The sequence below is a fragment of the Empidonax traillii genome, unplaced genomic scaffold (genome assembly GCF_003031625.1).
Source record: "Empidonax traillii isolate 1590-97213 ecotype Southwest subspecies unplaced genomic scaffold, ASM303162v1 scaffold70:size1330859, whole genome shotgun sequence".
Classification (NCBI taxonomy): Eukaryota; Metazoa; Chordata; class Aves; order Passeriformes; family Tyrannidae; genus Empidonax; species Empidonax traillii.
The window spans coordinates 394,069-408,839 of record NW_020955263.1 but is presented as its reverse complement, the minus strand read 5'-3'; the positions used below and the strand labels follow the sequence as shown (position 1 = coordinate 408,839).

General features: G+C 43.3%; 1 protein-coding gene across 1 annotated transcript; it reads left to right on the top strand.

The window, feature by feature from the left end:
- Positions 1-1,228: 1,228 nt before the first annotated feature.
- Positions 1,229-6,255, top strand: LOC114055874 (bone morphogenetic protein 2-like). The gene is made up of 5 exons (XM_027880466.1): positions 1,229-1,523; positions 1,643-1,782; positions 2,355-2,471; positions 3,660-3,861; positions 5,493-6,255. Exons 1-5 carry the CDS (start codon positions 1,229-1,231, stop codon positions 5,933-5,935), a joined length of 1,197 nt encoding a protein of 398 aa, XP_027736267.1. The 3' UTR covers positions 5,936-6,255.
- The last annotated feature ends 8,516 nt before the right edge of the window (positions 6,256-14,771 follow it).

Sequence of the window (14,771 nt, the reverse complement as noted above, 5' to 3'; positions counted from 1 at the left end):
TGCTTCCTGTGTCAGAGCTGCTTGAACAATCCAGATTAAACTTCGTTTTCAAATTATTGATTTGGGACTGCGTGGAGCTGTAGCCTCTTTGTCTCCACCCTATTCTCCTATGGGTCTATATGTTTGCTCAGTGCAAGTACTCCTAACACTGTGCACCTGAGCAGAGGAGCCAGGAGACATTTCTACCTGTCCCATAACCTGCCTGCCTCCCACTGCTTTCCTGCCTGGAAAGGGAACACAGTGCAGTGTGTCACAAGCAGAACAGGCACTACTGTATGAACCATTAGGAAGGTATAATTGCTCCTCTCTAAGTTGCCAGGCTGCTTTTAGAAAGACTAGTATGAAGGATGCTTAAGGTTTGGTTGGGTTTGGAGGATTTTGGGTTTTGTGGGGGTTTGATTTGGGGCTTTTTTCAGGGAGTGGGGTAGAATCCTCTTCATCAATCAATGGGTGGGGAAAAAAAGGCAAAGTATTGAAAGCTGGTTGACTCTGGATTTATTTAAGCCCTAAAACTACTCTTCAAAATGTGTATGCCTCCCCCCATCCCTAATTACTTCGAAACTTGGCTGCTCTTGCTGCACTGCAATAGCAGAACCCCGGACTCTCTCCCTAAATCCTCTCCCTGGGGCAGCTGTAGGGCCGGAGTTGGAGACTCGGATGACTGCAGCAGGCTCTGTCCCGCAGCTCGCATCCGCCGGGAGGTGCCGAGGCTCACTGGGAATTCCACAAGCCGGAAAGTGCCGAGACTCACTAGGAATTCCATAGGCCGGGAGGTGCCGAGGCTCACGCCTATGGCCCGCTGTACTTTTCATTGCTGCGGCCAGAAGAGGAAGCAGCACCTGGGCTCAGCAATGCCCAAATCAAAGCCTTTTTCGAGAAGGGAGGAAGGTGGATGTAAAGGACGGCATTTTCGCAAGTGCGGTGTTCCCCGCAGACCCCTGGCCATCCATGCCCCCGGCAGCCAGAGCTTCCCGAGCCCGGCCGGCGGCCCCTCTGATATCAACGAGCGATGCCCCATTGAGCCTTTAAGAGCCCTTGATGGCCGGGGCGCGGCGCGGCCGCCCATGCCCGGGGCCCCTGGCCCTGAGGGCTGCGCTCCCTGCCCGGGGCTCGGCGCACTCGGCTGGCCGCGCTCAGCCGGGCCGGGCCGGGCCCGCGCAAGGGCCGCTGCCCCCTCAGCGCTGCGCGGGGCACCCGGGGCGGCCTCGCCGAGCCCGCGGTGCCGTCCATGGAGGCCCGGCCGCCCTGCCCGGTGCTGCGCCTGTGCCTGGCCGCGCTGCTGAGCCTGCGGGCGGCCAGCGCCCTGCCCCTGGCCCCCGGCCCGCGGGGCGAGGTGCAGGCGGCGGCTTTGCAGCGGCTGCGGGAGGTGTTCGACGTGGAGGAGCTGCCGCCCGACGTGCTGTCCCGCAAGAAGCCGCCGCAGTTCATGGTGGATCTCTTCAACAAGGTGGCCGACGCCCACGGCATCACCCGCGCCCCGGGGCTGCTGCAGGGGGACGTGGTGCGGAGCTTCGAGGACAGAGGTGGGCCGGGCGTGGATCCCCGCGGCAGGGCGGCCGACGGCACACGGGCACAGAGCCGGCGGGGTGCGCGGCTGGGGCTGCCGGGTCTGGCGGTGTTCCTAAACGAGGGTCTTTTCTAGCTCACGTGGACCAGCGCCACTTCTACTTCGACATCAGCGCGATGGAGAAGGGCGAGCAGATGCTGAAAGCGGAGTTCAGGGTCTTCAAGCTCAGGATGGCACGCGTGTCCAGAAGGTCCAACGTGAAACACTTCTGCAAAGTAAGTGGGGAAACAGGTGTTAGCACACTAATTGTGCTATACCAGTGTCAAACCTATCCCAAGTCATACCATACTTTTCTGGGATTTGAGGTGTTTCCAAATTCGAGTAGAACTTTATCTGCCAGCGCTGTTTTGAAAAATAATAATCTCAACCGGGGATTCATAACAGAACAAGGCAGATCAGGATTCTGATATTGAGTCTATGTTTTTCTGGCATAGAGCAGGATGGGACTTTTTACAAACCTGAAGACAAAGATGTGGAGAAACGGAAGACTTTGAAGCTATTAGGTATTCAAAATAGAATAGGAATGGTCAGGATATTTTTCTGTAGTATCAAAACAGTGTGGCATCCTGCCTCTGAACACATCTAGAAGTAGATGTATGTAGTGATAATTGTTTTCTCTGTTAAACTGTCCAGTCCAAAACCTACTTTTTGCCTTATTTAGAATGATGGTACAGAATTACAACTATTATGTAGCAGAAATATGCATAATCTTCATATTTTTTTTGTTTTGCTGGAAGAACAATTGGGTTAATTTCTTACTGATTTTGTTGTATTGCTGGTTATCAAGGTGGAAGTGTATGAGCTCTTGGAGAGTGGAAGCAAGCCACAGAAAAAACATCTCATTGCATCAAGATTATTGTCCCTGTACACAGAAGGCTGGGAAGTCTTCAACGTCACACAGACAGTAAGCAGAGAAGTCTGACTTCACTTTATTTCTAAATCTCTTAAGGTGACAGCCCATAACTCCAGCATTGCCATTATGCTGGGGTTTGTGGTCAGTTCAAACTGAAGGACAGCAGCAGGGGGAGAAGCTTTCTCTCTAAGCTTAGAAGTACACCTGGTGCTATCTGAATTAAAGGAGAAGTGTTTATATGCTGCTAGCTGCACATGCATGGTGAGAATTGAGTAACCCAAACGTAATAGATGGAGGGACATGAGGCCAAGCATGTCGTTGTGATAAAAGCAATAATGCGTTAGTCCTTAGATTGCCAAAGGATTTGGCATTGATTGTGTACTAAAAGTAAGTTTTCATTTCTCCTTTTTATCCTGGCAACATTTCTATAGAGCAATATGCTTCAACGTTGTGTTTCTGGAATTTATCATGGTTGGATTGCTTTTCATTTAACTTCCTCTGTAGACTTTTTTATTTGTTAGCTTCAAGGTTTGTTTGTAGATATCCCTAAACTGTAAAAGTAGTTGGTGAATGCCTTTCCATAGCAAAAAAAAAAAGTCACACGGGGTTTAAGAGAAATTTTGGGAGGTTTAAAACTGTACTTTCTAATAGTGGTTTTTGTTGCCTAAGCTTTATGATCCGACTGTACAGCATGCTTGGATGGTTGGTCAGATTGCATCTTAAGTCATGATAGTCCTGTTTGAGAATGGCCTGACCTTATCTATTAGTGTGTAATTATAACAATTAGATAAGAAAATGTGCTTGATTGCAAGGTAATTTCTTCAAATGCCACGTTTGTTAGATTTAAATGAGTCTTAATGGTATGGAAAGTCTGGAGGGTTCATATTACTCTTCTAAGATTGCTATAAAAATAAATTTCTGGTGGAAGTCGAAGAGTGTTTAATTTAATATTAATACTTACACGCATTTGTTCACTGGTAAATTCTCTGAAATTAATTATCTTGCTGTAAATATAGGTTTGTGGTATGCATATGCTATTTTGTGTTTTTAAGTGCTGAGTTACTAATTATTAAACTCAATAGACTCTCAGTTATACAGTTATCTCACTTCTGTCATCCTGTATGTCCTTATACTCTCATAGCTTGTTGCCTGATCCCTTTTCCTAATATAAACATTGGTTAATCATAATGCTGTAATAGGAATATTGAAACTATTATTTCACTTCCCTGTCACTACTAGGTTTCCAGGTGGGTTGGAAACAGCAGCTCAAACCATGGCTTTTTGATAACAACGACACATGTATTCAACAATAGAATTGAACACAACCTGATTAAGTTTGCTAAGAGCCAGGACACTTTTCAGGAGAGTAGAAATGCTCTCCTTGTCCTCTTCACTAACAGTAACAAACGGAGGTCTCCCAGCCTTGTACTGTCCTCCACAAGTAAGTTAACTCGAGTTTTAGAATATGAACTCTCTGTTCAGCTTCTGTTACCTCCTGCTACCTCATGTTTACCTAACCTCAGTTGTTTATTTGCCGTGTTGAACACGTTTGAAATTCAGCTTTGTCACTGATCAGAGTTTGATTTAATACTTCTTGACAGTAGGTCACCCAGCATCTTAAATTGCCTCTCCCCTGAGAAAAACTGGGTTTGCAGGAAATGTTCATAAAGCCTAAGGGGAATCTGTGTATTTTGTTTGTAAAGGGATGGGAGTTCTGGTTTTTAAGTACTATTTATATTGGTTTTGTGGTGGTGAAAATTGTATGTTAGGTTTAGACTGAAAAAACTTGAAAAACTTTGCGAAAATGTTGGTAAAGTATCTGTAAGTAGAGTTATTAAGTGTAATTTTCAAGAGTGAATGAGGTTGTTAAATAAGCAATTTGAACCTCTCTGTCCTTGGTTTGGTTTTTAAGCACCTATTTAAATTCGGTGACTAATTAGCATTGTGACAAAAGGCTGCTTTCATCAAAGACAACGCCCTTGTGCCTTAAATTACAAAACGGTGTCATACCTCTCCCACTGGTCTTCCTGTAAAACCAACTCAGGCTGGATTTTTAGGGCCTGATAAACGCAAAGAGCGAAAGTTGGGAGGAGGGGCAAAAATAATGCAGTTCTGGCTTTGCAGGCTTTTCTGATAAACGATCATATTTGCATATCAGAAAGAAGCTAGGTAGGACTTGGATCAATATTAAGAAGTAGACAGTGAAATTGATTAAAAATCAAAATGAGATTGGCCTGTGTATTTTTTTCCCAAAGAAAAATTAATAATGAAATCCTAGATCCCAATTTAATGAGCATCAAGCTCTACATGGGATACTGTGCCAGGATTGAGAAATTTCTCAATGAAGAAACTCCCTAGACCTGCCTGTTGTTTGTGGTCAGTGACTATATAGATTGTTCTTCTACATATCAGTGAGTTACAACTTCTGTAGATGGATCTTGAGGTCTCCTTGGATCTCAAGGCTTCTCAGAAGATACTCCAGAAAGCATCCTACTGTCAGTAAGCTTTATTCCTTACCAGAGTTCCGTAAACCTGGTGGTGATTTTTTAAGATAAAAAAATTGAAGAATATTTTTTTAAAATGTTACTTTACACATTACCAGGTTACTGCACACTCCGTTTTGCAAATGTATGGGTAGAGTTTGTGGGAGAATACTGGAGAGAAAGAGGCTGTATCTCCACCCTCTGTTAGCACTGCTCAGCATAATGTGTGTTGGAGTGGCTGTATGAAGACTGTTTGTACTATTCTGACCAGATTCATCCCTGAAGAGGGACTGTGGAGTTAACAAAATGTATTTTGTAGGTCACTGAATTTTTCCTTTCTATTTCTGCTGAATTGGGGTGCTTTTTTCACACAAAGTTAAATGCAAGATTTGGCAGGTTTGGAAATATGGCTGAAACGGCAATTGAATACATACCCCTTCTGGTACTTTCACAGGTCAAGTGTCATTTCAAAATCTGCTCTTAAGGCTTTGATGTAGATTTATGGAATATACTTTCATGCAGAATACATGTACTTACTAAATTAATTTCATTTGTGAAATATTAACACCAAAATTCCTTTCAGAATCAGAAATAAACCCTGACAAAACTGATGCTTCTCATGTGCCTCATGAAACTGATGTCATCAAAAGCAGCAGTGCAAGCATGGGTAGGAGACCTCGAGCTGCCCCAGTCCCTTCTGCCAAAGGCCAGGTAACAGCATGTCACAGAAGGGAACTCTACGTAGACTTCCATGCTATTGGCTGGTCAGGATGGATTATTTATCCAAGTGGATACAATGCATTTTATTGCAGAGGATCCTGTCTCTTCCCTTTGGGGGAAAGTCTAAATGCAACAAACCATGCTACAGTTCAGTCCATCGTCCATACACTGAAACTGTCTCAAGATGTCAGCACGCCCTGCTGTGTGCCAGATGAACTGAAGTCCCTCAACCTTCTCTACTTTGATGACAAAGAGAATGTGGTCCTTAAAAATTATAAAGACATGGTGGCAACAAGGTGTGGTTGTCATTAGCAGGACCTCTTTTTGTCTGTATTTGGTGTGCACCTGGATTCAGTTCCCCATTTGTCACTGAAGATACCAGAAGAGACAGCATGTCACTTTACAGGGCAGGAGAGCCAGAAACTTATCTGTGCTTTAAATCCTTCTCCTCTCACCATGGCTCTGTGGAAAGGTGGCTGGGTTTGGAAGAGTTGTGGACTTCAAGACCTCCGTGGAGAGCTCTTTGAGTGCCTGTACACCAGAGGAAACTATTAAAATCAGGAACTTCCTATGTGAAGGAGCTGAAACAGATCAAGTCAACTGTTGAAATTAAGGTCTTGATCTGTATATTAACACTCAGAATTTTCTGTGATTTAACAGGCATAGTATCCTGCCTCAATCCAGGATGTGGTGCAGCTCTCTTAGTAACACAATCTTATTCAGTTTTGGCTGCATGATCCAGTAGGGATGTACACTCCTACACTGAGCTTTCAGGGTGTTTGCCCAGAGTTCATCTTGGAGGCCTCTTACCACCTGCAGATGATGCATTACAGGGAAATGCACTTTTTGCCCTGTGCTTTATGTAGCGCTACCAATTCAGAAACCTCTTTGTAAGTCCCCAAGGTACTTGCTAGCCAGTCTGAGGGAACACATAGGTCAATATTTGTCTGGGAATCAGTATATTTGGCTTCTAACTCAGGGCTGCAGCTCTGTATAATGAAGTGTCAGCCAGTCCCTCTGTAAAATTATTCTCTTCCACCATGGTCTGCTGTGGCTGTTCAGCTGTGTGGCACCAGAGATTGCTTTTGTGTATTTGCACAGTGGCTGTACAGTGAGATCCTAAGCTTGGGTTCTTCCTTTCTTGAAGAATAGGACATAGACTTGTAAGCAGCCCCCTGAGGTCTTTCAGTCTTGCTACAGGTACTGGCCCATTACAGTTCCTCAGTCAATTCACTGAGTTGTGCCTTTATCCTGATTAGGTTTCTTGTCTCTATTAATCCTTAAAGGAGGCTGATTTCTTACAGACTATGAAATCTCCCATGGGCAGAAAGTTCATGAAGATTTTTTTTTTACTCCAATGATACTTCAAAAAAATAAAATAAATTAAGTAATGTTTTTCTTTCTGTAAATACTGATTGTATAATAAATTTATTTTATTTAAAACCCCAACACTTTGGGTATATTAACTTAATCTGTAATATAAAATCTTAATTTTTTAAATAAATGTAATGTGACATTGGTGTGTTGTGTTTGTTGTGTTTGAACATTCTCCCAAGAGGCCTGAATCAGATACTTCTCCAGAAGAGAGGACATTCCCAATGGCTTTGGTGGGTACTGTATCAAGTCCTCTGATTCTGTGTCAAGAAGTATATAAGCAGAATAAATGTGTTTCTCTTCAGGGAGGATCCAGTGATTATTCCTGAAATGAAAGCATCTTGGTCTTGGTATATGGTCACCCCGGTGAAGTGGAATGCAAATCTGGTAGTAGGGTGGTTCTTACTGCATCAGCCACACCCAGCCAGGGCTGGGCTATTGACATTGGCAAAGGGACCTTGGAAAGCTTAGAGGGTTATAAAGGCTCCCATTTTACTGGTTTATTTCCCTGGCTGCTCTTTTGCACTTTCCCCTTTTCACTGCAGAAGTACCTGTGGTGTTTTAAGTCTGTAGGAACCACACCATTGGAGTGGGAAAATGTATCTACAGTGGGAGTCCAGACAAGGTCACTTCTGAATAGTGACACCTCAACTGATATTATCTGTGCTTCTTTTGGTAGAGGCCCTAAGAACCGAAGTTTTCACTGCCAAGTAATACTGGAAGGACAACATTTGGAGTGAACTGGCAGAGCCAGTTTCTGTGTCCAACATACTCATCTTCTGTCCATGCATGACAAATACTTCCAGCACCATCAACTGTGTATCAGCTTCATCCTTCACTTCTTAACCCAGAGAACTGTTCAGTTTTTTTCTAGGATATTGTAATGTGTTTCTTCTTGTTTCAGAATCCAGGAAAAAAAATAAGGAAAATTTTCTGTTGAAAAGCATAAATAAATGATGGGCACACTGAATATTAGCTAAGATAGTGCTGCCCTACAATGGGTGAAATATGCACAGCCAAGCTAGGAGCACTCAGTAGTTTTGCACACATTAAATTATTTTTTTTTTCTGCGCCACTCAACATAGTCTCATTATGCCCCATTAAACCCTGATAATTAAAACAAAATATATTGGAATTGTTTATCCTGGACTTTGTAAGGAAATGAGGTTCATAATAATGCCAAGGGAAAAAATTTACACTACACCACAACTTGTAATTAGAATAACAATTAAGCAGAAGTAGGCTCCTTTTTTGTTGCCTTTTTTGTTTTGGTTTGGTTTAGAATAGAGTTGAATCTTCTTATTCATTAACTGAAAAAGGTAAGAATTGCAAAATGAGAAATTCTACACATCGGAGTCTCTGTTAAATCATCTGTTTAGGTAACACACAAAGCAGCAACCGCCAGGGGTTTAGAGGGAATAGGAGTTGTCTCCAGCATGGCCAGTCTGAAAAAGGATTGGTGACTCAAACTGAGCATTGTGATACCATGTTGCACCACCACAGCAGCAGGAAAAGGCAAGGCTAGTAGCAAACCCTGTTGTGATGCACTGTACCAAGACCAATAAGGCCCTGAAGAGCTGTCCATGTAAAGAGCAGAAACAAAAAGGAATGAATGCAAATCTTATATTCAGGCTGCCACCAAGAACATCAAACCCCAGGAACTGAAATTGGGAGATATGCCGACGAAGAGCTACTTGTTAAATGACCAAGAGCATTGCATCATCTCTGCCCTGCCTCCAGCTCCAAGCCTGAGGGCACAGCCACAGCGAGGGGCTGCCTGAGCTGGAAGCAGAATGCCCTCAGCCATTCATTGTGGAGAATCTGTACAGTGCTCAGCTCTGCAGCTCGAGGCCTGCTGGCTCAGACCTCTGCATCCTCTCCATAGTTTGGGATCAGTGTGATGCTCCTCTAGCAAATAACACAGCTCATGTTTCCTACCCACAAGCACATGGAAAGCAATATTTCAAAGGGAGAACGACTCAGACAACCTTAGAAGAGAATCCAACCCCTTGGTAAAGCTATAGGGTTATGCTCAGCCCCACGACAAAGCATAAGGTCCAATTTGGAACTAAAGTGGTCCACGCATGTGAGGTATGTGCAGTCACACTGTACTGCTTAAGGTGAGGAGACCACGAAGCCTGGCCCTGACAACACTGCAGGGAGATGGCAGTAGGGTGTCAGTGTGCTGTGGGAGAGAGCTATGAGCAAGGAGTACAAAATTCACGAGAGTGATCTCCTATTTGTAGAAATGTTTGTTTTAAGGTATTTCTGTGGCATGCCTTTCATAAGGTATAGATGACAGAAAGTACTTCTTCGTTCTGAAGCAGGAGGAGGGATACACTGTGGATGTCTGGGGATGGGTAAGGCAGAAGGGATGGGCTTGGGAAAATTGGTCTGGGATGGTTTCTTTTGGTGGGGGGAGATAACTTAAATGTGCCTGCCCTGAGGACGTTGGAGCACAGCAGTGCTATAAGCAACTGAAAAGCCTCAGCTCTACTCTGTCCACTCTGCAGGCTTGAAAATGCTGCTTGATGTGAGGCATTCTCTTTGAAATGCTTGATCTTGTTTGCAGACTGTCTGGGGTAGTTACTATAGTTTCTTGTCCTCGGTGTAGGAAATGGGGCAATTCTTTGAAAGACCCGTGGAGGGTAGTATTTATTCACAGTGATGGAGTTTGTCTCCGGAAAGAGAGGAGTGGCTGGGTGCTTATGATAAGTTCCAGGGCTTTCCCACAGATACCGAACCCTGTGGACTATCACCAATCCCTTTCAGATCACCCATGCAAACACAAACATGTATACATGCGCGTTCTTTCTTATGTACACACTCAGGTGCACATGCGTTTATGTTCAGAGGCAGCCTCACTCCTGGTTTCTCCATAACCAAGGTGGAGTACTCGAGCTAATTTGAGAACATTGCCACATCCAAAAGGTGCATTTCAAAGGCTTTGTGCTAAAGTATGTCACACCTCAGCCACTTCTCCCCTTCTGGCCTGGAGTGCAGCTCACCTCTAAGGAGAGTAGTTAGCAGGTGTGAATTTGCCTTACCCTCGGTGAATGAGACAATTGTGCATTAAAGCAGCTAATAAAACGTTTTCTTTTTTCCTACTAGGTTTATTGCTAGAAGCCATTAACAGAATAAGGGGGACTGCTACCTTTCTGTTCGCACAGGATGTGTGCAACTTTAGATTCATGCAGATACTAACTGCCCTGATTCAGGCCTAGATCACAGCCTGTCTTATTCTGGAAAACCAAACCTTGCAGGTTTTGCCTGGGAAAATGACCTGATACTGAGAAGTGATTGACCCTTAACTGAAACCATGATTTGGTGATGTGTAAATCTAGGCCTTGTGACACCAAGCAGCATTATGGTTTAAACCCCAGCACACTGGTTCAGATCTACTCATGGAAATCTTGCTTGATTAAATATCAGATTAAATTGAATTGTCAGACAGCACAAAAACGGTGTTAAAAATCAGTATAGACTCTGTAGTGTGATCCACATCGTAATCAGCTGTTTTCAGCCAGGGTTGTTTTGCTCTATCAAATCCTGGCATAGTCCCAGCCTGTGCTTTGAGTCACTTCAAATGGTAAACGTAGGTTTGGTAAACGCACAGCTCCAGGCAGAGGACTGATGACACTCAGTAAGGCTCCTGGCAGACTTACCTTCTGTGCCACTAGAGGTGCCACAAGGTACCTTCTTGTTTTCCATGGAAAGGGAAGGCAAGTGTGGTTTATGGGCTGTCTTCTGAGTGTTCACACAGTTCTGGCTCTGGAAGGAAACATATAGTTCTCTTAGACACAATCCTGTATAGAGAATGGGAGTGAAGCTCTGTGTGTACCTACAGGAAGCTTTTTGTGACCTGGGCTGAATGAGTGTAACACTTGCCAAGACATAAACCCAAGAGGTCGTGTGATCAGGCCTGGCATACTGAATGACTTCTCAGTGCTATGTAACTTGCTATTCCTGTCTCATGAACTTCCTTTGCTATGTCATGAAATTTCTGTCCAAATCCATCAGTTACTCAACCCTTGCCCAGGCTTTGATTAGAGACTTTCCTCTCTAATGTTGCAGGTTCCTATATCTAAGGGTCATGTAATTGCAGTCCAGACATCAGCTCTCAAATGAGAAGACAATATATACCAGTATACGCATACCAGTCTATGCAGTCCCCATTAAAAGGGAATGGGAAAGACAGGGAGGGAGACAGAGAGAGAGAGAAGGCTTGTTTTCATTGTAAGTGGGACCATGAACGTAAAAGTTCAATAACCAGAATGCATTTGCTTTGTACATTTTAAACCTGCTGCAGCTACTGTAACCAGCACATGCAGTTGAGTCTAATTGCTACTTTGCAGCTTGACCTAATTGATGCTCTGATTTGCAGCCACCTACCTCTATGAGCCCATGTTTCATTACATTTTACCCTTGCTCCTGAAATCCCAAAATTCCCATGGGGATAAATAGACTACAGCGATCCATAGCTTTTGTGTGTGAACTGACAATTCTTTCTCCCCTGTAATTTTCTTTCATCTACACACGAACAATGAAAATACGAGTTGACAAAGAGATTTATTAGTTACCCCAAAATACTCCTCATTTAGGCAGGCATAAGTCCTTTTAACTCCCTGGGAGTTTTACTTAAATTCTGAATGAAAACTGCAGTGATACAAAATCAGCTTAGAGATATTTTCATAACCTAATTGGGGTGTTTATATTACAAGACTATATTATTCTCAGTCTCTGCCCATAATTGCAAAGAAAAAGTTCTTTGGTGAAGGATGTGTCAGTAATTTCCATGGAAAATGATTTAAAGGAAAGCTTTTGAAATATGGAAACCTCATGGTTTTAGCTTTAAATAAGCATTTCAGTCATCATAAAAAAAAAAAAAAACACCCTCTAATGTCTCCTGCAGCTTTGATTTCAAACACGTCACATTCTTCATTAAAGCAATCATTGTTAAAACAGAGGGACATAAAGCAACATAGGATTTATTCCTTCATTAAACTGATGATCCGTATATGAAGCCAATTAACATTATGAGTCTGGTGAACATCAAGTGTAAAGAGGTTACAGAAAATTAAAAGCAGTCACCTTGGTCTTTAGATAAAGAAAGAACACTTTTACATTATAAATTATAAGAGTGTCCAAGCGGGACAAATCGGCAAATTTGGTTAATTGGAAAATACATTTTACTGCACATGAATTAGGGTAAAATAACCTTTTAGCTGCTAGCTTTTTTCTGTGGTCAGGTATTGAGAATCATGGGAAAGAATGTGTTTGGACATGGAAAGGCAAAAGACCCATTTCATCAAACTGAGCCTTTCAGACTTCCTTGAGTTTTACGAATGAGCCCCTCAAAGCTCAGTGCTCTGAAGGAAAATGTCCATTCAGTGATTTTGCTCATCAGTTCAGCCCTAGGTTTTGTTGTCATGGGTGAAAAATGAGAAGAGGTGTGTTTGTGTGTGCAGTACAGGAACAGGTCTGCTGTAAGACAGACACAATCAGCAGAATGTCTACCCAGAATTATATTTAGTTGGGCTTTTTCTTGCAGACCTAGTAACTAGTATTGATGTCACTCTAAGTAGTCAAAGTAATAATAACAGTAATAATAACAGTAATAAAAATTAAGTTTGAGAGAGAGACTTTAAAGACTTTAAATAAAAAGAGATTTTTTTTCCCTGAAATATTGTAGCTCTGTACGTTATTTCATTCTACAGCTTATTTTTAGTGCTTGCCTTTGGCAGCTGGATGAGGGGAACCACCAGAGAAACACGAGCCACAGTCCCAAGCAAATTTACTGCATATTTTTTTCCACTGTGGTCCCAGCTTCGCGGGAAAGGGTCTACCGCACGGAGAGACCCAGGAGCAGCCCTGCCAGGAGCCTTCCCCCGGAGCAGGGACTGGCCCCGGTGCGCCCCGGCGGGCGATGCGGGCCGGGGTGCGGGAGGAGCGGCGGGCGCTCTCCGCGGTGCTGAAGCTCCGCCGCCGCCCCTGGGCTCCGGCCGCCCGAGAGCAGCGCTCAGGACTCCCCTGCGCTAACTTTTAATTATGTCAGCCTCACGTTTCGAGCATTAAAATTAAACAGACATCGAGCTGGAGAGGGGTGGGGGATTATATATTGCTTAGTTATCTCCTTGTTTTGCAGCTGCTGCTCCTTGGGAGAAAGTTGAGCCTCGGCCGGCTCCGGGTCCTTCTGTTTCTATTTAAAAAGCAGCGACTTGGAGCATTTCCCCGTGTTCCATTCCGCCCTCTCCACCTCCTGCAATACGCTGAACTTGCAGGCTTCAAACTGCTGGGGAAAGTGAGTCTTGGAGCCAAAACAGCAATGTAGCCCCTGACTAAAGCAAGGCCTGAGAGCGCCATAATGAAGTTATTATTATTTTATTAGGGGTTCTTATGATAAAACACTCACTCCTCACTTCCCGATGTCAGAGAACAAGGAAAAGTCACTTCTGTCTCTGTGCAAAGGGATCCTACAGTGCTGTCCCTGTGTGGATTTTGAAGCTCAGGACGGAGAGGCTGGCAGGGGAGATCCACATAGTACCTCTGGGTTACGTTTTCTTCTTTATAAGGTTACTTGACCTAAAACTTATGCTGCTATTTTAAGGAGCTCATTCAGCTTCAGAACACTCGTCTTTGATCTTGCACGGTGCTGTAGAAGCCATCTCAACTGGTACTATACTTTGCTGTTCAGAGACTTGCCTGGATGGTAAGTCAGTATCTGTTGTCAAAAAAAATATTCATAAAAGTGTTTATGTTTATGTGTAGACATGTAAATATATATATATATATAAACACATGAATCCTGCTTACTAAATCTGTTACTAGTGTGATAAAATTATAAGTCAACAGATAAGATCAGATTGATTTGGATCTGGAGTACAATTAATTTTTGCCTTTCTTTGCTAAAATAATGCTTTGCAGGGCTGAAACATAACTTCAACTTGAATATACATTAGGGGAATTTCCACATCTATGCCTAGTGTGAAGGCAGATAGAGCAAGTGATATTTCTAAGGCTTATTAGTGTTTATATAGTAAGATCATATGTGCAGAATATGAAAAATTCCAAAACCATCATCTCTTCAAACTCTATTTCTGCACCTGTATTGTCTGTATCCGTCTCCTTTCCTCTGGTATGAATGTGCTATGTCTTTAAACTCCCATCAGATCTAAGAGAGCCTGTGTAGATTTGCTCACCCTTCCTGCACAGAACATTACAGTGTTTATAAAATATTAAATTTGTGTAGTCTGCCGGAGAAGCAATTGTTCCAAAATAAAATCAGCAGTCTAGACGAAACATAGACACCAGAACTTATCAACAGTTGTCTGACTTACATCTTCTGATGCATCTTGAGTGGGTCATAATACCAACTTTATTTTCAGTGGTGCATAAATTAATTACACGCATTTAATAACCAAAATATCATTATATTCCCCCTTTAATATCATAAAGGCTTTACGCCAGGGAAGCACTTAATGTGCAGGGGGCCATAACAGGCTATTATCCTTGTGTAATGCTATTACAGAACCAATTATGCGCCATTATACTTGCTTTTTTTGCAGTTTATGTGATTTGATCCAATCCCGCGTCCCTGACTTGAAAATTTCATCTGGGTACTTTAAAGTCTAATTTTCACCCGGGCTGAGGCAAGGGCCATCTCTCTCCGCTGAGCCTATGTCTCGGATGCATTTTAAAAGTAATTGCGCAGGGTCCCGCCGCATATCATTTGCAGACGGAAAGCGAGCATAAATCCAGAGACCCCTCGCTGCGA

Excerpts from the sequence above, each read along its gene's own strand:
- LOC114055874 (XM_027880466.1), top strand. The coding sequence starts at position 1,229 with ATGGAGGCCCGGCCGCCCTGCCCGGTGCTGCGCCTGTGCCTGGCCGCG. Across the intron at positions 1,524-1,642 it reads GCGGAGCTTCGAGGACAGAG|CTCACGTGGACCAGCGCCAC; the intron begins GTGGGCCGGGCG and ends GGTCTTTTCTAG. Across the intron at positions 3,862-5,492 it reads CCTTGTACTGTCCTCCACAA|AAATAAACCCTGACAAAACT; the intron begins GTAAGTTAACTC and ends TTTCAGAATCAG.